General features: G+C 28.2%; 4 protein-coding genes across 5 annotated transcripts; 3 read left to right on the top strand and 1 right to left on the bottom strand.

Moving 5' to 3' along the window:
- Positions 1-128: 128 nt before the first annotated feature.
- LOC123272119 lies at positions 129-11,768 on the top strand. 2 transcript variants are annotated; one of them, XM_044738782.1, is made up of 12 exons: positions 237-318; positions 1,358-1,594; positions 1,670-1,895; positions 3,697-4,353; positions 5,262-5,711; positions 5,804-6,043; positions 6,509-6,850; positions 8,292-8,844; positions 9,539-9,625; positions 9,708-9,845; positions 10,038-10,312; positions 10,953-11,768. In XM_044738782.1, the coding sequence occupies exons 2-12, from the start codon at positions 1,567-1,569 to the stop codon at positions 11,332-11,334; spliced, it is 3,378 nt and encodes a 1,125-aa protein (XP_044594717.1). In that variant the 5' UTR covers positions 237-318; positions 1,358-1,566; the 3' UTR covers positions 11,335-11,768. The 2 variants fall into 2 exon arrangements, with proteins under 2 accessions (XP_044594716.1, XP_044594717.1); XM_044738781.1 differs by lacking the exon at positions 1,358-1,594 and having other exon boundaries at positions 129-244.
- On the bottom strand, positions 11,614-16,920 carry LOC123272120 (negative elongation factor A-like). Its single transcript, XM_044738783.1, has 4 exons — positions 16,621-16,920; positions 13,561-14,398; positions 12,210-12,403; positions 11,614-12,112 (listed from the first exon to the last, which is right to left on the bottom strand). The coding sequence occupies exons 1-4, from the start codon at positions 16,828-16,830 to the stop codon at positions 11,786-11,788; spliced, it is 1,569 nt and encodes a 522-aa protein (XP_044594718.1). The 5' UTR covers positions 16,831-16,920; the 3' UTR covers positions 11,614-11,785.
- An 869-nt stretch (positions 16,921-17,789) lies between these two features.
- LOC123271508 (60S ribosomal protein L6) lies at positions 17,790-20,158 on the top strand. Its single transcript, XM_044737855.1, has 4 exons — positions 17,790-17,812; positions 18,235-18,411; positions 18,877-19,150; positions 19,769-20,158. The coding sequence occupies exons 2-4, from the start codon at positions 18,235-18,237 to the stop codon at positions 20,113-20,115; spliced, it is 798 nt and encodes a 265-aa protein (XP_044593790.1). The 5' UTR covers positions 17,790-17,812; the 3' UTR covers positions 20,116-20,158.
- A 599-nt stretch (positions 20,159-20,757) lies between these two features.
- LOC123271621 (tetratricopeptide repeat protein 1) lies at positions 20,758-23,147 on the top strand. Its single transcript, XM_044738017.1, has 4 exons — positions 20,758-21,260; positions 21,724-21,900; positions 22,392-22,574; positions 22,651-23,147. The coding sequence occupies exons 1-4, from the start codon at positions 21,033-21,035 to the stop codon at positions 22,828-22,830; spliced, it is 768 nt and encodes a 255-aa protein (XP_044593952.1). The 5' UTR covers positions 20,758-21,032; the 3' UTR covers positions 22,831-23,147.
- The last annotated feature ends 736 nt before the right edge of the window (positions 23,148-23,883 follow it).

Raw genomic sequence — 23,883 nt, 5'->3', positions numbered from 1 at the left:
AAATTTTTTAAAATGAATTGATCTTTAATATAAAAAAAAAATATATTAAGATTTTTACGCTGCTTGTCCCACCCAACCATTGAAACCGTTCACAATGTTGTAGGTCGTCTGGGTAAATTTAGACATGCCTTCCATCAAAACAAATGATCTCAAGGAATGTACGAACGCTTCAACATGTCTCAAGAAGAAAAACATGACTTCAATATTTGTCTAACTGGAACGACAATTTTTAATCAAAGCCGAGGTTAATTAAAACTATTTATTTATTTAGTAAAATCATGACTGTCATGTGTTTGTCAGCAAACCGAAGTCCGTCTAGTATGACTGATTATTATTATTATTATTATTATTATTAAGTCACACTATGTGACTGCCGTGACTTGTGAACGATAAATAAATAAAATTTTGTTTTATTAAATAATGACTTTTGTTAAATTGCACTGTACTTTTTTAAATATTGGCATTTTTAAAGATATGAGCTCATCCTGATGTTACACTCATCAAGACCTTTCATTTGAGTACCCACATGCATTTTTAAATATTTTTCATATATATATATAATATATATAAATATATGAAAAATTGATGTGGGTACTCAAATGAAAGGTCTTGATGAGTGTAACATCGGGATGAGCTTATATCTTTAAAAATGTCAATAGTTGACAAGATACAAGGTCATTTCTTAATTATTGACATTTTTAAAGATATAAGCTCATCTCGATGTTACACTCATCGAGACCTTTTATTTGAGTACCCACATAGCAATTTTTATATATTTTATATATATGGTATTTGTGGAATATATAAATATATAAAATATATGAAAAATTGATGTGGGTACTCAAATGAAAGGTCTTGATGAGCGTAACATCGGGATGAGCTAATATCTTTAAAAATGTCAATAGTTGACAAGATACAAGGTAATTTCTTAATTATTGACATTTTTAAAGATATAAGCTCATCCCGATGTTAAACTCTTCGAGACCTTTCATTTAAGTACCCACACGACAATTTTCATATATTTTATATATATGGTATTTGTGAAATATATAAATATATAAAATACATAAATATATAAAATATATGAAAATTGTCGTGTGGGTACTTAAATGAAAGGTCTCGAAGAGTTTAACATCGGGATGAGCTTATATCTTAAAAAATGTCAATAGTTCACGAGATACAAGGTCATTTCTTAATTATGTATGTAGAGATAGAGTATTTTCGAATGCAGCCTAAATATTTATCATAATAAATTGACTATTGGTGAGAATAATATGAAACCACAAAATTTTGCTTATTCTCTTAATAATATAGATAATAATAATAATAGTCATACATTCTATTTAATAATTGAAAGCTGAAAAAAAATATAACGGCGTAGAAGTAGTAACCTTAAGCTTGAGGCTCTTCTCCCACTACTGAGCTCAGGATAAATAATTCTTATGGAGCTGGAGAAAGTTGTCAGTGGAGAATAAACACCAAGGAGGCCCCCAGACAATTTTAATATATTTTATAAATTTAGTATATTTAACAGCATGATGACTGAGTTAAAAAAAAATATATGAAATGTGGTGGATTTTTATTTTTGTTCTTGGTAAATAATATCTAATTAGAGCTTGTTTAAATTATTTTGAGAGTATATTTATAGTTGGTTTTTTTATTTTTAAAGCGGTGGCCAGTGGAAATGCACTACGATTAGCAGCTTATATATCAGCAGGTGGTCTCCATGGTGAAATACGCTTTGAGAAAGTATCTGAGGATACTGTTAAAATTCGCACGGCTTTGCACGCTACTCTTCAGTATCCAGATCAGCAATGGCTTTGGTCGGTGACTAGATTCCCGGTGGATTACTCCAAAATCGAGGACCGCTGCTCGGAACAACATCTGGGCGAGTCGTAAGAAATATTATAAATAAAAATAGTATTATTGTTAACCATATATATTTAAATACTGGGGGTGTCTTAATGTCACGGGATAAAAATATCTTATAGACAGTTTTTAACGTAACAAATTTCATTTTCGTGGCTTTGCTTTTCTATTTTTAAGTTTCAGGTTACGGATTATCATTTTTTTTGGGATGGAATTTTAACGGTTTAGTAGTTAGAAAGGAAGGTTGAATAAATTTTATCAAGGTTTTATTTATTTTTTATTTTAAATAATTATAATAATAGTAAACTTTTGAATGAAATATCACTATCTAGTTACATTAATTAAAAATGACTGTAACTCTTGAAATATTGATTTTATCAAAAAATTATAAAAACAAATTTGGAGATTATAAAATTTCCTATAAAAAATATTTTTGTTTTATAGGACTATCTTCAATATTTTAGGAGATATAATTAAATATATGTTACTTAAATAGTACTCAGATATTGAACAATGAGAAATCATTATTTACTCATTGTAAAAATGGTTATAACTCCTGAAATATTGATTTTGGACAAAAATTATGAGACCAAAATTGTAGCTTATTAAATTTCCTATAAAAAATGTTTTTATACAATGGGGCTATCTTTAATATTTTAGGGGATTAGTAATTTAATTAGTATTCAAAAAATTAAAAGTAAGAAATCATTATCTAGTCATTATAAAAATGGCTGTAGATTCTAAAATATTGATTTTTGAGAAAAATTGTAGCTTAGGAAATTTCCTATAAAAAAGGTTTTTATACTATGGGTTTATCTTCAATATTTTAGGAGATATAATTTAATATGTAACTTACATAACACCAAGATGGTGAAAAATGAAAAATCATTATCTAATCATTATAAATAATGGCTGTAACTCCTGAAATATTGATTTTTGAGAAAAATTATGAGACAAAAATTGTAGCTTATTAAATTTCCTACAAAAAATGTTTTTATACTATGGGGCTATCTTCAATATTGTAGGAGATACAGTGTCTTAAAGGGGAACACCACTGTGATGGTAAAAAAAAAAGGTGATTTTTGGGAATTTTTTTGACACGGAAAATAAAAGAATTTGGGAATCGGGTTTTATTTATTTTATTAAAGGTAGATTAAAGATTATTACCCTAAATTTTTATTAAAAAATACTTAATTATTACAAAGTTATTACATAATAATCTCGTCGAGCACTGGAGGAAATTCCCCCCCCCCCTCCACTGTCGGAACGATAACTCACAAACGGATAATTTGAAAATAAAAATCCAAATTGATTTTTAATCGATAAGGATGTAGTTATCGTTGCTCGTACGGAATTTTGAAAATTTTGATTTTAAAGATTTTTTTAGCCGGGTTAAAACAAAAAAAAAACATTAAAAATAGTGAGAAAATTTTCAGTCACCATTTTTTTGTAAATTAAAATTTTCAAAATTCCGATAACTACATCCTTACTGATTAAAAAGCAATTTGGGTTTTTATTTTCAGATGATCCGTTTTTGAGTTATCGATCCGATCATGGAGGGGGAAATTTTCTCTAGTGCTCTACGAGATTGTTAATAACTTTGTAATAATTAAATATTTTTTAATAAAAATTCAGGGTAATAATCTTCAATGTACCCTTAATAAAATAAAAAAAAACCCGATCCCCAAATTCATTTATTTTCCCTGTCAAAGAAATTTCCGAAAATCACCTTGTTTTTCGACCGTCACAGTGGTGTTCCCCCTTAAGTAATAATGCTTACATAGTAATAAATAATTATATTAATAACAATAAAATATTTTTTTTTAGATTAATTGACTTGACAGAGCTGGTGGGTCCATTGACAATCCCAGGGAACGAATCAATCACCGTAGAAGTTCCAAACATCAGCCTAACTGGAGAAAAAGGTCTTTGGAGCAAAGGATTAATATTGAGAGACACTTACTCTCCTCGTACTATTTGCACCTCAATAAATGTCCTAGAAACAAACGCGGAAAAAAATGCAGAGGCCCGGTTCCAAGGCCCCGTCGCCGGCTCAATCTGGTTCAGATGGCTGGGAGGAGACTCTACTACAGACACAATTATCTACACTGATCTCCATCACACGTCGGAAAACAAAGCCCAGAGCGGCTTTACCGAGCACCACTGGAAAATTTACGTCACTGATATCTTCGATTCAGAAAAAGAAAAAAACGACTGCAACATCCTGCAGACTGTCTTTGATCCTGATGATCTCGGTGAGGGAAAAGCTATTGGAGATATTGACGCTCGCCTGGGGAAAATAAAAGTTGCAACAAACACAAACAAAAAATCCAAGGCTGCTTACAAAGATCCAGTGATTTCTTTGCTGCCAGCTGATCTTCTTGGGTCTCATCGCTCGCTTTATTTGGTCATTTTTCATCCAACCCACAGCGATTCGTTCCTCGCTTGTGCCAAAATTAAAAATCAAAAATTCACCCTAGCAAAGTAATTTTTTATTAATATATATTATTAAGAGAATAAGAAAAAATTTGTGTCCAGGATAGTCACATGATAAAATCGGTTTTATAATTAAGAAATGACCTTGTATCTTGTGAAATATTGACATTTTTAAAGATATAAGCTCACCCTGACATTACACTCATCGAGACCTTTCATTTGAGTACCCACATTAATTTTTCATATATTTTATATATTTATATATTTCACAAATACCATATATATTAAATATATGAAAATTGTCGTGTGGGTACTTAAATTAAAGGTCTCGATGAGTGTAATATCAAGATGAGCTTATATCTTTAAAAATGTCAATAATTAAGAAATGACCTTGTATCTTGTGAACTATTGACATTTTTAAAGATATAAGCTCATCCCGATGTTACACTCATCGAGACCTTTTATTTGAGTACCCACATCAATTTTTCATATATTTATATATATTATATATATGTTTATATGAGAAATATATCAAAAATGCTTGTGGGTACTCAAATGAAAGCTCTTGATGAGTGTAACATCGGGATGAGCTTATATCATTAAAAATGTCATTAATTAAGAAATGACCTTGTATCTTGTCAACTATTGACATTTTTAAAGATATAAGCTTATCCTGATGTTACACTCATCGAGACCTTTCATTTGAGTACCCACATCAATTTTTCATATATTATATATATATATATATATATATATATATATATATATATATATGTATATATGAAAAATATATAAAAAATGCATGTGGGTACTCAAATGAAAGCTCTTGATGAATGTAACATCAGGATGAGCTTATATCTTTAAAAATGTCAATATTTAAAAAAATACAGTGCAATTTAACAAAAGTCATTATTTAATAAAACAAAATTTTTAATAATTCATCTCTAATTTTTTAGGAGTCTGATAAATTCCCACGGAGTCAAAGGTGAAGTGACATTCACCCAAGAAACAAGGTTCCATCCAACCTGGGTGAACGTTTCTCTGTCTCCAATAAACGACTTAGAAACAAGACTGAGGTACGAAACAAAAACAGCAGCTTACAAAATCCACGAGCTGCCTCGTGAGCCTCTGGTGAGGACCAGAAACTCAGAACAAGAGTGTCTGAGCACCAAGTCAATGTACAATCCGTCGAACGTCGACGACAAAACCATTCCACCAGCTGGTCTGGGCACCCAGGACCAGTATGCTATTGGAGACTTATCTGGAAAGCTTCAAGGCAGGAAAGATGGTTCTCATCACAATGATATTCTTCCTGGTAGCGCTAAACTCAGCGGAGTTTACTGGGATACTTTTTTACCTCTGACTGGGGTTTATAGTATTTTGCACAGATCTCTAGTTTTATACAAGTATGTTAAATAATTAAATTAAGATAGTTAGTATGTTAAATAATTAAATTAAAATAGTTAATTTGAATATATATTTTGTTAAATAATTTCAGATATAATGAGACTGATAATAAAGGTATCATTCCTTGGGTTTGTGGTACTGTATTACAGCATATTTCTCAAACAGCTGGACAGATGCCAATGCTTACTGCTCAAGCTGTCTTTAGATATCCAATTGTTGGTAAAATAATATTTCGACAGCCATTAAATGAACCGGAGATGGACACAACTATTATTATTGAGAATTTAATTCATTCTGATGGACTTGCGCTTAATAATTCTGATGATCATAGGTAAATTATTTATTCTTGATAATTTTATTTAATAATTTATTTGATAATTTATTGAATTATTTATTTGATAATTTATTTAAATTAAAACAATTAGAGTAAAAGTACCGTTTGTGGCCAGTGTACTTTTTTTTGGCCACTTTATTTTTAAATTATTGTATAAATATTTTTATAAGTACAAGACTTTGTGAATTCAATTCTAAATTATAGATGTACTCATATATAAATTCTATAAAAATTTTACTTGAATACTGTAGTGAAGAAAAATTTCAGATTGTAGCTAGTATAATCCAGATTATACTGCTTGATATCTGGATTATACTAATTGTAATCTGGATTATACTAGCTACTATCTGAATTTTTTTTCACTCAGTATAATCTGGAATGATATCCTGTGTCATTTTGTTCTTTCCGTGTAGTTAAATTTTATACAAATTAACTGAAATAAAAATAAAATATTTTTTAAAGATGGATGATACATGATCATCCTCCAGGCAGTGATTATTACAACTGGACCGCAAGATGTCTCAGTGCAGGAAGTCCTTACAATCCTCACAAAATAGAGTGGGATCCAAAGCATCCCGAGCGATGTTCAATGAATGAAATTACTCTGTGCCGGTTGGGAGATTTGACAAGACACGGAATGCTTAATATTGCCGGGAGGAAGCTAGATGGACCTCGTATAACTCGGAAACTCTTTACAGATTCGTCGTTGCCTCTATCGGGGTCACATAGCATTTTAGGAAAAAGTTTGGTGATCTACGATGACCATGGACCAGTTGCTCGAGGGGAGAGATTTGCTTGTACCATGTAAGAATTTAATTTCAAGTTTATTAAATTATTATTATTATTTAAAATCAATAATAAAAATAAATTTTTTAATTAAATATTGATTTTTGAAAAAAATTATGAGACCAAAATTGTAGCTTAGAAAATTTCCTACAAAAAATTTTAGGTAGATTTTGTTAGAAATCTAACTATTGAATTAGTCCTCATGGTGGAATTTTCACCTGATTTTGCTATCATATGTCATAATTAGTCAAATAAGTTCCAAAAACACCCTTGGTTAAAATTTATATATATATATATATATATATATATATATATATATATATATATATATATATATATATATATGTAATATAACCAGCCTTGTCATCAGGATATCTCGAAAAGTTTTCAATTGATCTTGATGAAACTTGGTACACATATTCTTTGGGTAATTACCGAGGTCGAGTTTGAAGATGAGCACAATCGGTTAATTAGTTTAGAAATGACGGCCATTTAAAATTTTCAAAATTTTGTAAATTTCAAGTTTTGTAACTTTAACCGTGAATAACTTCTGACTGACAGAAAAGAGCTCATTTATGGAAACTTTATGATAAAACTGATTATATTACCTTCAATTTGACCTATAACACTTATACTTTATGAAGATTTTTATTAATTTTATGGGCCATTCAAAAATTTCAAAATAATGAAAACTTTTTTTCAAATGTCGTTTTTTTAGAATGACTTTTAAACAGCTTTACCGACCGATTTCAAAAACTAATCAGCTCTTAACATCAAAAAACTACGTCGATCACCGCCGGACCGGTCAAAATCGCTTGATTCGTTTGTGAGATATCGTTGACGAAAAAAAAAATCGAAAAAAGCGTTTTTTTCAAACAAATTCCGAAACTTTTTATCTGATCAATTCACGGTTTGAAATTCATCATAGAATTCAAAAAACTGTATCGACTGTTGTCAACTACGTGATAATCGATTAACTCGTTTAAAAGTTATCGCGGATTGAAAATTTAAAAATTACATAAAAATTTGTTATTGAACAAATTAAATAACATAAATAAAGAAAATCTCATATCACATGAAATCTACCTTCCATTTCGGGTGAGGCCGAATGGCATTTTTTTTTATACTATAAAGTTATCTATACTAATATTATAAAGAGGAAAGATTTGATTGTTTGTATGTTTGTTTGTTTGTTTGCATTGAATAAGCTCCGAAACTACTGAACCGATTTGAAAAATTCTTTCACTGTTGAAAAGCTACACTATCCCCGGGTGACATAGGCTATCTTATATTATAAATAATTCAAAAATTTTTGTTAAATACCCTGCTAAGCCGGGGCGAACTGCTAGTTTTATATATTTTAAGAGATATAATTTAATATGTGAATAATAATAATAATAAATATATATAAATTCTGTTATTAATGTTATTATTATATTAAAAAAAAAATTATTTTTAGGATAAGTCGGGTGTATAGAAGAAAAGCAGTAGTCAAAGATTGGTTTGATAACGGCGTAGTAACAAATATAAAAGGGAAATTGGAATTTATTCAACAATCCGAGTACGACGTGACTGACGTAGAAGTGATGTTAGAAGGATTAGACGGACAAGTTAGTAGTTACCAAATCCACATGACTCCTATTGAAATGGACCTGGAGTTTCCTTGCGAAGCAACTTCTCTGTACGGCGTTTTTAACCCGCTAAATGTCAACAAGTCTAGCTTACCTGGAGAAGGAACGGTGGATCAGTACAAACTAGGCGACTTGAGCGGAAAGTTCGGAATACTTGACAATAGAAAAAGATACTCGACAACTTTTAATGATTCTTTGCTTCCGTTATTTGGGTATGAAGGGATCATCGGAAGGAGCTTGGTGATTCATAAGAAAAAGAGAGATCTCAGGTGGGCTTGCTCGACCATCGAGAGAGGATATGCGCCCTTAGAAGCCAGAGAACTTCGGGCGATAGCTTCGTTTCATAATCCTGACGGTTTTGCTTATGGTTATATCAGAATGGTTTGTTATTTTTATTTTTATAATATTTATTATAAATAATTATAATAAATTCTTGGATTTTAATATAAAATAATTTTTTTTTAAATAAATTATAATTTAAAAAATTTCATTTTTAGAAAATTAAAAAAATTATAAATGCAATTGGATTTTATTAAAAAATATATTTTTTTAAAAATAATTTATAATTTTAAACAATTTCATTTTTAGAAAATTTAAAAAACTAGAAAATCGAACGCGCTTCTGTCAAAATTTTTATTATCGACAATTTAATTAATCAATATTTTTACAAATTTTACTCATTAATATTTAATCGTTGCCATGGTAACCGTTGCTATAATAACAATTGCCAAAAAAAGGTCACCATAGCAACGAAAAGCGACAACAATGAAAACGTTACTTTCAACTTTTTAATAAAGGATTATAAATACAATTGGATATTATTAAAAAATTTCATTTTTGAAAAATTACAAAAATTATAAATTCAATTGGATTTTATTAAAAGATAATTTTTTTTTAAAATAAATTATAATTTTAAAAAATTTATTGAAAAAATTTCATTTTTAGAAAATTTAAAAAATTATAAATGAAATTTTTTAAAAATAATTTTCTAGACCGAATTTATTTTTTAAAATTAAATAAAAAAATTGTCAAGTGTCTGGTAATTTTAATAACATAAATTAATTTAAATTTTTAGACACAGTTGATCTACAAAGATAATAGCCAGAGCGAAACAATTATTGAAGTTAATCTTCGACATCCAGGAGAGCGTGATAGAAATATAGTGAGCAATTTTTATTTATTTATTTTTTTATTTATTGAGAATGCATTAAAGATAAAATAAAAACTTTTTTTGTAATTTCAAGACTCGAAATCACAACTGGGCAATTTACGTCAATCCAGTTACTCCCAACGATGCCACCGTTCAAGTCAAGGATACTAGATGCGTCGCTGGAGGATACGTTTGGAATCCTTATTTTACTCAATTAGCTAATCCACTTAATGTAAGTACTTTTATTTATTTAGATTAAAATTTAATATACGTGCTTGAATATAGAGTTTGCATATATTTTCATGCTTATGATTTATGATATATTTGACCAATCACATTACGAATAAAAATTGGCTTCACATATATTTCATCTCAATTTTATATTAAGATATAATTTTTTAATTAAATAAAAATTTTTTTACAGGAAGAACTTTATAAACAAGAATGTGGACCTGACCAACCACTTCGTTGTCACGTTGGTGATCTCTCAGCTCGTCTAGGACCAATAGACATTGGTCTTGAGCGTAAAATATTTATAGATCAGAATTTTCCTCTAGAAGGAACTGTTTCAGCTATGGGAAAATCGATTATTATCAAGGATCCAGAATTTGGGTATCATAGATTCGCTTGCGCTAATATTCAGCCTGATAATGATATTGTTAAATACGCGAATATTAGAAAACCTCCGCAATTTGTCGTGTAAGTTATTAATATTTTTATTTTAATATACTGAGAAAAAAAAATTGACCTATATTATTTAGAGAATATCTCTATCTCTAGATACATAATTAAGAAATGACCTTGTATCTTGTGAACTAATGACATTTTTAAAGATATAAGCTCACCCCGATGTTACACTCATTAAGACCTTTCATTTGAGTACCCACATCAATTTTTCATTTATTAATATATATTTATATATTTCACAAATACCATATATATAAAATATATAAAAATTACCATGAGGGTACTTAAATGAAAGGTCTCGATGAATGTAACATCGGGATGAGCTTATATCTTTAAAAATGTCAATGATTAAGAAATTACCTTGTATCTTGTAAACTATTGACATTTTTAAAGATATAAGCTCATCCCGACATTATACTCATCGAGACCTTTCATTTGAGTACCCACATCAATTTTTCATATATGTTATATATATATATATATATGTATATATGAAAAATATATGAAAAATGCATGTGGGTACTCAAATGAAAGCTCTTGATGAGTGTAACATCAGGACGAGCTTATATCTTTAAAAACGTCAATATTTAAGAAATTACAGTGCAATTTAACAAGTCATTATTTAACGACGCAAAAATTTATTTAATTGCAGATCACAATTTTTGGACGAGGTTAGACAAGTGATGGGAATCCCCGAATGGATGTTATCAATCGACAAAAGAAAGACCAAAAAGCTCCACGACGGAGCTTGCATCCAATTTTTACTCCACTTCCGCGGCCCCATAGCCAATAAACTCGAAATGGACTTCAGTCATTTAATTTCAACGGGTAGATTGATTGCGCCGAGCTTACCGGCAGCAGAACGTGGATATCCTAAGCGAAAAAATACTCTAGGCTTTCGACAGTGTGGAATTCGGGACTCTAAAGAAGAACGAGGTGTCTCAGGAATTTTCTGGACAAATAAAGCAGTAATACTTTTGCCATCGTACATTACAGTAATTATTTGCACTCTAATTTATCAGGTAGTTAATTAACATAATTGTTCATAACAATTTTTTATATTCTGTTACGTAATATTAATATATAAATAAACAGATGTTTTATAATTAATTCATTATTATCAATACAATAGTTATCTTCAATTTTTTAACTAATTTTTAAGTTTTAATTAATTCTGATGTATAAATTAATAATTTAATTGCATGGTGATAAAAATAAGCAATAATAAATTTTAATTATTTTTTTTGTCACCACTCAATTTATAAATTTATAAATTTAATCTAATATATTAATTACCTATCTACCGTATAATTATCAACGCAGTTGATTAATAATTAATTAATTAATAATCAAAAAATAAACACGATTGACAGGCACTTAGGCCATAATAATTTGAGTATAAAAACAGAACTAATTTCCGTGAAAAATATACACCTCTTCAACTGGGCTTAGAATACATGTACAATTATAAAAAAAAAAAAAAATTTAATTAGAAGCTGCCGCAGTTGCCGTAGCTGCGTTAGAAATCACAGATTCTTCAGTGACCACCCGACGGTTCTTTTTAATTCGCTTCCACTCACCGTTCGTATAATTCATCTGGAAGTGAGTTTCGACGAGCATCGACAACTTTGTGCCATCTGGCTGAACAACTTCCTCGACGTTCTCCGACAGCATTACAGTGACAATATTACCGAGTTTAGGACACGGATTAGTTCTTGCTCCGGCCATAAATCCGAGAATAAGAGCTTTCTCGGGCCTAGTAACTTTGTTCGCTGTTCTAAACATTTCTTGTGCTTCCAACATTTGTTCTCGCTGCAATTAAAATTGCCATTAATTAATGAATTAATAAAATTTATTAATTAATTTAATTAATTAATAAAATTATAAAATAAAAATTTAATTTACTAACGGTAAGTGATAATCCTTTTCTGGTGTTAGCCGTCGCATTAGCAGGCTGTGGTGTGGTTTGAATACGAATTTGCGTGATTGTTTGTGGAGGCCTGACAGTTTGAACCATGGCTGGAGTTGGCTCTGGTACCACTGTTGGAGCTGCTGGTACAGGCACGCTGGTACTGGGTGTTGTAGGTATTATTGGAGTGGTTGCTAAAAAGAATAATAAATTAATTGAATATATAAATAATTAAATAGTTTAACTATAACATGACCTTTGTTATTAATTTACAGAAAATGCTCTATCTCTAGGGACTTAATTAAGAAATGACCTTGTACCTTGTGAACTATTGACATTTTTAAAGATATAAGCTCATCCCGACGTTACACTCATCGAGGCCTTTCATTTGAGTACCCACATCAATTTTTCATATATTTTATATATTTATATATATCATAAATACCATATATATAAAATATATAAAAATTGCCATGTGGGTACTTAAATGAAAGGTCTCGATGAGTGTAACACCGGGTGAGCTTATATCTTTAAAAATATCAATAATTAAGAAATTACCTAGTATCTTGTCAACTATTGACATTTTTGAAGATATAAGCTTACTCCGACATTACATTTATCAAGACCTTTCATTTGAGTACCCACATCAATTTTTCATATATTTTATATATTTATATATTTCACAAATACCATATATATAAAATATATAAAAATTGTCATGTGGGTACTTAAAAGAAAGGTCTCGATGAAAGTAATGTCAGGATGAGCTTATATCTTTAAAAATGTCAATAATTAAGAAATTACCTAGTATCTTGTCAACTATTGACATTTTTGAAGATATAAGCTTACTCCGACATTACATTTATCAAGACCTTTTATTTGAGTACCCATATAAATTTTTCATATATTTTACATATTTACATATATCATAAATACAATATATATATAAAATATATAAAAATTGTCATGTGGGTACTTAAAAGAAAGGTCTCGATGAGAGTAATGTCAGGATGAACTTATATCTTTAAAAATGTCAATAATTAAAAAATTACCTTGTATCTTGTCAACTATTGACATTTTTGAAGATATAAGCTCACCCCGACATTACACTCATCGAGAACTTTCATTTGAATACCCACATGCATTTTTTATATATTTTATATATTTATATATATGTATATATGAAAAATATATGAAAAATGCATGTGGGTACTCAAATGAAAGCTCTTAATGAGTGTAACATCAGGATGAGCTTATATTTTTAAAAACGTCAATATTTAAGAAAGTACAGAGCAATTTAACAAAATCACCTAAATACATAAATGCAATAAAAACTATTTAATTTACTTACGTGTAGTAGGAGTAGTTGGAGCTGGAACAGCTACTGGAGTAGTTGGAGGAGCATAAGACTGCGTAGCAGCAGGAGTAGCTGCTGGAGTAGCCGGAGGATTGATTGGAGCAAGACCCTGAGCATACTCTGGGGTGGTGGAGGCTTCTGCCGGAGGAGTAGCAGCTGCGACCGCAGCAGTTTGAGCTTCTGCGACTTTCTTCTGCTGTTCCTCCAGCTCAAGCATTCGCTTTCGTTTCTTCGCCTGTGCATAGCCCAAAGGCTGCTCTGTGATATCTAAGAGCTTGATCCCTCCGTCCTTCCTGATCCTGCTGCTGATAGGCGTCCTGGTGTACATTGAGGAAGGAGTCAGAGCTGGAGATCTGAACCCTCCCGTTGGCACTCGACTCGGAATTCCCTTCAGCGGAGTTGTGTCGGTCATTTTTCTCGGCATTCCTCGGCTGCGAACCGGCACCGTCGGCGCGGTGCTCTTCTTCATGTTATTCGCGGCGTCGATGCTCTTCTGGACCAACTCCGCTCTTAGCGCAGCGCTCTTGGGCTTCCTTTTCAACGTAAAGTGCTTCGTCGGCGCTGGTTGTTGCCCGACTACGGAGATCAAGGCCGTTTTGTTGAGGTAGTGACATTCCAAAGGCAACATTGTCAAGTCTGTTTGCTTCTTCAGCAGCTTCCTCAGGTCGTTCACCAACTCGCTGAATATTGGACGCTGCTCGTCCAGGTCTGATATGTCTGTGTTCAATGATCCAGTTGCTGGCAGGGTCTTCATCGCTTCGGATAACATTGACACCCACAAATCGCTGTCCACTGACGCAATTTCAATAACTTCCTCCAGTTCATTTCTCCACTAAACAATTAGAAATTTTATTAAAATTAATTTAAGAATTTTTTTAACAAATAAAATGTCAAAAAAAAAAAAAAATGCCATTCGGCCTCATCCGAAATGGAAGGTAGATTTCATGTGATATGAGATTTTCTTTATTTATGTTATTTAATTTGTTCAATAACAAATGTTTATGTAATTTTTAAATTTTCAATCCGCGATAACTTTTAAACGAGTTAATCGATTATCACGTAGTTGACAACAGTCGATGCAGTTTTTTGAATTCTATGATGAATTTCAAACCGTGAATTGATCAGATAAAAAGTTTCGGAATTTGTTTGAAAAAAACGCTTATTTCGATTTTTTTTTTTCGTCAACGATATCTCACAAACGAATCAAGCGATTTTAACCGGTCTGGCGGCGATCGACGTAGTTTTTTGATGTTAAGAGCTAATTAGTTTTTGAAATCGGTCGGTAAAGCTGTTTAAAAGTCATTCTAAAAAAACGACATTTGAAAAAAAGTTTTCATTATTTTGAAATTTTTGAATGGCCCATAAAATTAATAAAAATCTTCATAAAGTATAAGTGTTATAGGTCAAATTGAAGGTAATATAATCAGTTTTATCATAAAGTTTCCAGAAATGAGCTCTTTTCTGTCAGTCAGAAGTTATTCACGGTTAAAGTTACAAAACTTGAAATTTACAAAATTTTGAAAATTTTAAATGGCCGCCATTTCTAAACTAATTGACCGATTTTACTCATCTTCGAACTCGACCTCGATAATTACCCAAAGAATATGTGTACCAAGTTTCATCAAGATCGGTTGAAAACTTTTCAAGATATCCTGATGACAAGGCTGGTTATATTACATATATAAATTTTTTAACCAATGGTATTTTTGGAAGTTACTCGACTAATTATAACATATGATAGCAAAATCAGGTGAAAATTTCACGTTGAGGACTAATGCAATAGTTAGATTTCTAAATAAATCTACCTAATTAGACAAAAATTGATGAATATAAAGTTAGCCGACATCTAAAAATTGTTATAATTTTTTTTTATTATAAAAATGGTACAAAAAAATTAAAAAAAAATTTTTTCATTTGTTAAAAACTTGAAAAACTATAAGTGCAATTTTTTAAAAATATTTTTTAGTTATAATTGAATAAATTAAGCAAAATAAAAAAATCATAAATGTCGGGTAACTTTATTATTATCAAAAATTGATGATATTAAAGTTAGCCAATTTTTTTGACTTTTTTTTAATTTATTAAATTAGAACTAAAAAACTTTTTTAAAAAATTGCACTTATAGCTCTTCAAGTTTTTTAAAAATGAAAAATTTTTTTTATTAATTTGTAATAATTTTTTCAATGAAAAAAAAATTATAAAAATTTTTAGATGGCTAACTTAATTTTCATCAAAAATTGACATGTAGAAATTTAGAAAAAAATAAAAAATGCAATTTTTTAAAAAGTTAAATTTAATGTCATTAATTAATAAAAATTAATTTAGTTGATATTTAATCATTTTTGTAACAAATAAACTATGTCAAAAAAATTGACATGTAGAAATTTTAAAAAATTAAAAATGTAATTATGTAAAAATAATTTGTTTGTTAAAAAAAAAAATGAAAATTGTGAAGTGACGGTTAAATTTAATATCATTAATGAAAATTAATTTAGCAGGTATTTAATAATTTTTGTAACAAATAAATTATGTTAAAACAAAATTAGACAAATAGAAATTTAGAAAAAAATTAAAAATGCAATTTTTTTTTAATATTTTTTTAGAACAAATTTGTTTGTTAAAAAAAATTAAAAATTGTCGAGTGACAGTTAAACTTAATGTCATTAATTAATAAAAATTAATTTAGCAGATAGTTAATAATTTTTGTAACAAATAAATTGTCAAAAAAATTACAAATGCAATTTTTTAAAAATAATTTTTTTCACCAAATTTATTTATTAAAAAAAATAAAAAATTAGTCAAGTGACTGGTAATATTAATTTTGATTGATAAAATTATAATTATTAATTATTCATCAATGAAAGCCCGCCATCAGCACAGATGGCGTTCAGGTAAATGTTTTTAAAGCAATTAAGTTACTCAATTACTTTTCTGGCGTAAAAATAAACATAACTGCTAAATTAAATAGATAGATTCACCAAAATGGTCAATAAATAGAGAAATAATAAAATTTATTAATTAACAAGTATGATGAGTAATTAGTGATGTTGTTACCTCTTCAACATTGCGTCTTGGTATGTGGAAAAAAGAAAGCAGTAATTTGAGCTTAACTTGGGTCTGTAACTCGGCAAAACAATCCTTTATATTACGTAAAACCTCGGCATTTAACTGAGAACAAATAGAACTGCCAGTCCAACTATCATTTGATATTCCTAATTTATTATGTAGCCACAACGAAGTATCACTATCTCTCACGTTCGCCATATTGGAGTCGTGTCAGAGTTACCACGATGGATAGTTAAAAAATTGTGTTTATATTATTGTTATTGCAGCTTGCTCGGTCTTTACTTACTTTTACGCCAATCGCCGACCTACCGAACAAGGTCATCGGAATTCCTCTGTGATGCCAGCTGGTGGCAAGAAATGGAGTACATTTTAGACACCTATTATTTCATTTATTTAATTGAAAGCTTTTATTTACTTAATTAAAAAATTGAAAAAATTAAATTAGGTAGCCGGCATCTGAAAATTTTTATAATTATTATAATTAAAAAAAAAATTTCATTTGTGAAAAAATTGAGAAACAATAAATGAAAATAAAGTTAGCCGACATCTAAAAATCTTGGTAATTTTTTTAATAAAAAAATTATTACAAAATAATTTTTAAAAAAATTTAATTTGTAAAAACTTTAAGTGCAATTTTGAAAAAATATTTTTTTAGTTTCATTTTCATAAATAAAATAAAATAAAAAATATCGGCTAACTCTAGTATTGTAAACAATAAGTACTTTTTAAAAAAAAAATTTTTTTTTTTCATTAAATGCCAGCTGATTTCAGTGTCATTTTTATTTTTTTTTATATTTTTTCACACTAAAATCAGCTGGCATTAAATATTTTTTTTTAATTAATTGAATTAGAATTAGAACTAAAAAAATATTATTAAAAAATTGCACTTTTAGTTTTGTCAAATTTTTAACATGTCAAATTTTTCTTTTTATTCATTTTTTTAATAAAAAAAATCCTATAAATCGTCAAACGTCTGCTTATTTTATTTTTATATATTTTATAAATTATTCTTTATTCATTTGAATAATTTTTTCCCGCCCAAGAGAGAGTGACACCATTTTACCGACGTAAAGCCACCATTTAAAAATAAAAATCTGTCTAGATATAGTATCTAAAGGTTACAAACTCGCAGGAAAAATCCAGCCTGCGACTTTTAGCTCTTTTTATTCGTCTACTCGTGGTAAGCGAATCTCGTGATATTTTATTTAATTTAAATCCAATAAATCCGTAATTATATCTACCAATTAATATAAAAATATCTTAACTAATAAAAGACACACAATTATTCTTTTGTATTTTGTTAATATTTATGGTATTAATCTTCTGTTTGTTATGTTAGAGTGATTATTAAGCAAGCGCAATTTTTAGGTTGCGTTGACACTTGGATTTTTACCTGCATGTGATTTTTATTAATTATTAAAAAATAAAAATCCAACAAAACAATTTTAATCTAATATTTTGAAAATAAACTTTTATTAAAGTTGAATAATAATTACCGATTTGTTGATTTGTTAAATTGTGTCCTTACTTAAAAAATCTTGATTGAGGTTAAGTTTGATTGTTAATATTAATATTTATAATTAAAATCTGTGTCTTTTTTAGATGGCTGACGCTAAAGCAAAGACCCCAGCCAAACCGGCGGCTTCTGCTACCCCTGTCAAGAAGATGGGTAAGCCAAGGAATTACGATCTTGGCAATGGAGTCTACAGATTCAGTAGAACTCGCATGTTCCACAAGAAAGCTCTGTGGAAATTCCTTGACAAAAAAACACCCAAAACAGTAAGCTTCTTTTTTTATTTTTTAATTAATGAATTAATTTATTTATTTATTTCTTTATCGATAATTAATTTTAATTAATTAAAAAAAAGAAACAAGTATTAATTTATGATATTTAAATTATCAGATGACAATTTAAAAAAATTAAATTATTGTCAAAAAATTTTTTCTAAAAAAAATCAACACTTGCAAATAAATAAAAATTTTTTTTAATCCTAAATTAACTTTTAAAAACTCCAAAAAAGTTATTAAATTTCTTTTGAATTTAGTATTTAAATAATTTGCTCCAATTATATTCATCAATAATAATCCAAGCTGTCGCTTTAATAATTTAATGAGTATAATTATCAAAGTTTTATAAATTATTAAATTACTTTGCTTTCTGAATTTTTAGACTTGAAAAAAAATTTTTTTTTTTTTATAATTACAATTTAAATAAAGATACTTACTAATGATTTAAATTTCTAGGTCAAGCCCAAGAAACCTTTGACCATTGAAAAGAAGATCAATGGCGAAAAGAACGGAGGAACTAGAATCGTTCGTCTCCTAAAAAGACGAGCCAATTACCCCACAGTGGACCCGGTTACTGTTCACCATGCCAAGAAGGCTTTCCGTGAGCACACCCGGTACACCAGACCATCCCTGGTACCAGGAACTGTCTTGATCCTTCTTGCTGGACGTCACAAGGGAAAGCGTGTTGTTCTCTTGAAAGTTTTGAAAAGTGGACTGCTTTTGGTTACTGGTAAGTCTTTTTTAGCATTTTAATAATTTTTTTAATAACAATTTATGACTAAACTTAATAATAATAGTTATAAATTATTATTCTTAAATTATTATTAATAAATTTATTAATAATAATTAATTAATAAATTAATTAACAAAAATTTATGACTAAATGTATGAATAATGATTTATTAATAATAATTAATAACTAAATTTATTAATGATAATTTATTAATAACAACTGATTAATTAATTTATTCATTAATAAATAAATTAATAATAATTTATGACTAAATTTATGAATAATAATTGATTAATAAATTAATTAATAATAATTTATGACTAAACTTATTAATAATAACAGTTATAAATTATTATTAATAAATTTATTAATAATAATTGATTAATAAATTAATTAATAAAAATTTATGACTAAATGTATGAATAATGATTTATTAATAAATTTATTAATAATAATTTATAACTAAATTAATAATAATTTATGACTAAATTTATGAATGATAATTAATTAATTAATTAATTAATAATAATTTATGACTTAACTTATTAATAATAATAGTTATAAATTATTATTAATGAACTTATTGATAATAATTTTTAATTCTTTGTCCATCAGGCCCATTCTTGATCAACGCTTGCCCAATGAGACGAGTAAGCCAGAACTACGTTATTGCTACGTCAACTCGCCTGGACATGAAGAATGTCCAAATTCCAGAAAAGCTAGACGACGCTTACTTCAAGAGAAAGCGCGAAAAGCGGGCGAAGAAGGAAGAGGGTGACATCTTCACCAAGAAAGCTGAGGAGTACAAAGCTAGCGATGAAAGGAAAGCCGACCAGAAGGTCGTCGATAAGATGGTCATTGGTGCTATCAAAGCTCATCCCGATAAAAAAATGCTTTTTACTTACTTGTCAGCTATGTTTGGGTTAAGAAGTAGCCAATACCCACACAGAATGAACTTTTAATGTGGAGAGTTGGTCATTTAAATAAATATACTTGGAAAATTCATATTTATTCTTTGTCATTTTTCCTTTGACTCTTTTTTTTTATTTTTTTATAACTCAGTTAATTTTTGTTGAAAAATTACTTATTAAATTTTAGTTTTTTAATTTGTAAATTTCATTGTCTTTTTTTTAATTTTTATTGATAGTAATAAGTATTAAAAATTATAAAATAATTATTTAGTCAGTATATTTTTATTAAAAAAAAAAAAATTAAGTAAATTTTAGATGAATTTTTAAATTAAACTTTTCTCAAGTATTTTTTGATTTAAAAAAAAAAAATTTTAGTTGAAGAAATTAAAAAAAAAATTTTTCTGTCATTTAATTCGTTATAAAATTTTAAAAAGTTATTTTTTTAAACAAAAAAAATTTGTTCCAAAAATAATTTTAAGAATTTTTAATAAATAAATTATGGTAAAAAAAATTTGACATTTAAAAATATAAAAAATTAAAATTTTTTATAAATAATTTATTAAAAAAAAAAAAAAATTTATTTGTTTAAAAAAAAATGACCAAGACTGTTAATTTAAATGTCATAAAACTAACCTAAAAAAAAATAAAATGTCAGCTGTTTTACCGACCAATAAAATGAATAAAATTGTCAACAGAAAATAATCACTGAGCATTAAATGTTGTACACACATCAAGAGCACAAATATAAACTCAACTTTAATTAAAATAAATCTTATAATTAAATTAAATTACCGAATAATTTATCAAGGATATTTACTAAAAAACCATCGTTTATTGTGGAGATACTAAATAACCTGGCAAGTAGTTATAATAAATACAAATATAGAATATAGACAACAATTACTTACATGTCAACGTAACCTATCAAGCTTGAAATAATATCGTGTCATCGATAAATAATAACAACAATGGAGAAAAGTGATAAAGACAGTATCCCGTCAAATGAAGCTATAATCGATGAGCTGACCAAAGATTTAGAAAATTCGTGCATCAAATCCGAGCCAGAAGAACAAAGTACCCAGGGTGTGAGTTCAGAGCCTGAATCCGATTGCGAGGAGAAACCTCCGGAGAAAGATTTTGTTGATGAAGAGAGACTCAAGGATCGTGAGGTTGATTTGTCGGAAGAAGAAAAAGAGGTGATTTTTTATTAAAATTAATTTAGCAGATATTTAATAATTTATTTTAGAATTTTTTTTTTTTTTTTTTTTTTTTTTATTATTAGTTATTATTTAGAGTCGGTTTTAACTGCTGTGGTCATATCACCGACTCTAACTGTTGGGAGTGGTACGTTGGGGTCTTTTTGAGTTGTGTAAATCTTAACTTACGCGGCAAGGGCCGAATATCAACCAAGTTGGTTTCTAAGACCAGCTTGGGATTCGAACCCACGCCTGGCCGGTAAGTTAGTCCGCGAGTCCTCTATAGGCCGTGCACCTTAGACGACTCGGCTAATGTCACCGGTTAGAATTTTTTTTTATTAGAAAAATTATTACAAAATATTTAAAAAAATATTTCTTAGTTCTAATTTAATAATTAAAAAAAAAGTCAAAAAATTAAATATATCGGCTAACTTTAGTGTTATTTTTTATTTTATATTTCTAGAGCCTGAAAGTTGAAGCAGAGGCGCTTAAAAATGAAGGAAATAATTTTTTTAAAGCTTGTGAGTACAGCAGCGCAATTATTACATACACACAAGCTCTGCAGACCTGTCCGCTGGCGTATTCAGAGCAACGCGCTATTCTCTACGCTAACAGAGCAGCTGCCAAGGCTAAGGATGATGTAAATTATATTGATTTCTTCTCAGACAGCTCATCATTTTTTTAATTTTTTTAATAAATTAATTATAGCAAAAAAAATTTATTAAAAAAATTCCATTTTTAGAAACTTTAAAGAAAATGAATGATATTTTTTAAAAATAATTTTCTATATTTAGTTAACTTTTAAAGAAATTTTTTTAATAAATAAATTATAGCAAGAAAAATATATTTAAAAAATTCCATCTTTTGAAGCTCTAAAAAAAATAATGAATATTTAAAAAAAAAATTTTTTAATAAATAAATTAGAGCAAGAAAAATTCATTGAAAAAAATTGCATTTTTGGAAGCTCGAAAAAAAAGAATGATTTTTTTTTAAATAATTTTTTATACTTAATTTATTTAAAAAAAAAAATTTTTTTAATTGTCAAGTATTTGCTAATTTCAGTGTCATTATTTCTTCTTTAATTTCATTTATTTCCATTCTGGAGATTGTAATTTATTATTTTAATTATAGGACAAGGAATCAGCGATAAAAGACTGCACAAAAGCCGTAGAATTGAACCCAGCGTACCTGAAAGCTTACTTGAGACGCGCTCAGCTGTACGAACAGACGGACAATCTCGACCAGTCGCTAGCTGACTACAAGAAAATCCTGGAACTGGACCCTGGTCACTCAGAAGCGCATCACGCTGTTCGAGTAATTATTTTAATAATTTATTTTTGTCGAGAATAAATTAAAAAATTAATAAATAAATAAATTTATTTATTTACAGAGATTACCACCGCTGATTGAAGAAAAGAATGAAAAACTCAAAGAAGAAATGCTTGGCAAGCTGAAAGACCTCGGGAATATGATTCTTAAACCCTTTGGACTGTCTACGAATAATTTCCAGTTAGATAAAGACCCTTCTACTGGAGGGTATTCTGTTAAATTTAATCAGGGTAACACTTAGTTTGTGCGAGGTAAAAAATGGATAAATAAAATAAAATATCTATTCATTTTTATTTTATTTATAATAATTAATATTAATATTAATAATTATAATGTATTATGTAAAGTTATTGATTATTACGATGATAAAAATATTTTTTTTGCTTTAAGGTACTTAATTGTGTTTTTTAATCATTATCAATTTAGTAATCCTTCTCAGTGGGGTTTTTTAGTCTCGTATTTCAGCGATAAAATTATCGTTTTATTCTTCTGGTTTTTTTTTTTTGGTATGAGTCATTGACACAATAAAGTAATCAACATATTTGTCGATAAAAAAAAGTTTATTATCATTATTCACTGTATGAGCACTAATTAAGTTACTATATCTTTTAAAATATTGAAGATAACCCCGTAGTATAAAAATGTTTTTTATAGGAAATTTAATAAGCTACAATTTTGGTCTAATGATTTTTCTTAAAAATCAATATTTCAGGAGTTATAGTCATTTTTATAGTAACTAGATAATGATTTTTGATTTTTTAATATCTGAGCACTATTTAAGTTATGTATTAAATTATCTCAAAATATTAAAGATAACCCCACAGTATAAAAACATTTTTCATAGGAAATTTAATAAGCTAAAATTTTGGTCTCATGATTTTTCTCAAAAATCAATATTTTAAGAATTATAGTAATTTTTTAATGACTAGATAATGATTTCTTACTTTTTAACTTTTTGAGCACTAACTAAGTTACTATATCTCCTAAAATATTGAAGATAGCCCCATAGCATAAAAACATTTTTTGTGGCAAATTTTATAAGCTAGAATTTTGGTCTGATAATTTTTCTCAAAAATTAATATTTCAGGAGTTACAGCCATTTTTACAATAACCAGATAATAATTTCTTATTTTTAAATTTTTGGGCACTAATTAAGCTACTATATCTCCTAAAATATTGAAGATAGCCTCATAGTATAAAAACATTTTTCATAGTAAATTTCCTAAGCTACAATTTTGGTCTCACATAATTTTTCCCAAAAATCAATATTTAAAAAGCTACATCCATTTCCAAA

The sequence above is a fragment of the Cotesia glomerata genome, linkage group LG9 (genome assembly GCF_020080835.1).
Source record: "Cotesia glomerata isolate CgM1 linkage group LG9, MPM_Cglom_v2.3, whole genome shotgun sequence".
NCBI lineage: Eukaryota > Metazoa > Arthropoda > Insecta > Hymenoptera > Braconidae > Cotesia > Cotesia glomerata.
This window is presented reverse-complemented; position numbering and strand designations above follow the sequence as displayed.

Bases quoted from the DNA above. Each gene is read 5' to 3' on its own strand.
- LOC123271621 (XM_044738017.1), top strand. From the start codon at position 21,033: ATGGAGAAAAGTGATAAAGACAGTATCCCGTCAAATGAAGCTATAATC. The intron at 21,261-21,723 runs GTGATTTTTTAT...TTATATTTCTAG, and splicing joins TGTCGGAAGAAGAAAAAGAG to AGCCTGAAAGTTGAAGCAGA. The intron at 22,575-22,650 runs GTAATTATTTTA...ATTTATTTACAG, and splicing joins AAGCGCATCACGCTGTTCGA to AGATTACCACCGCTGATTGA.
- LOC123271508 (XM_044737855.1), top strand. From the start codon at position 18,235: ATGGCTGACGCTAAAGCAAAGACCCCAGCCAAACCGGCGGCTTCTGCT. The intron at 18,412-18,876 runs GTAAGCTTCTTT...TTAAATTTCTAG, and splicing joins ACAAAAAAACACCCAAAACA to GTCAAGCCCAAGAAACCTTT. The intron at 19,151-19,768 runs GTAAGTCTTTTT...TTTGTCCATCAG, and splicing joins TGGACTGCTTTTGGTTACTG to GCCCATTCTTGATCAACGCT.
- LOC123272119 (XM_044738781.1), top strand. From the start codon at position 157: ATGTACGAACGCTTCAACATGTCTCAAGAAGAAAAACATGACTTCAAT. The intron at 4,354-5,261 runs GTAATTTTTTAT...CTAATTTTTTAG, and splicing joins CAAAAATTCACCCTAGCAAA to GAGTCTGATAAATTCCCACG. The intron at 6,044-6,508 runs GTAAATTATTTA...TATTTTTTAAAG, and splicing joins AATAATTCTGATGATCATAG to ATGGATGATACATGATCATC.
- LOC123272120 (XM_044738783.1), bottom strand. From the start codon at position 16,830: ATGGCGAACGTGAGAGATAGTGATACTTCGTTGTGGCTACATAATAAA. The intron at 14,399-16,620 runs GTAACAACATCA...CTAATTGTTTAG, and splicing joins CAAGACGCAATGTTGAAGAG to TGGAGAAATGAACTGGAGGA. The intron at 12,113-12,209 runs GTTAGTAAATTA...TTTTAATTGCAG, and splicing joins GAAAAGGATTATCACTTACC to CGAGAACAAATGTTGGAAGC.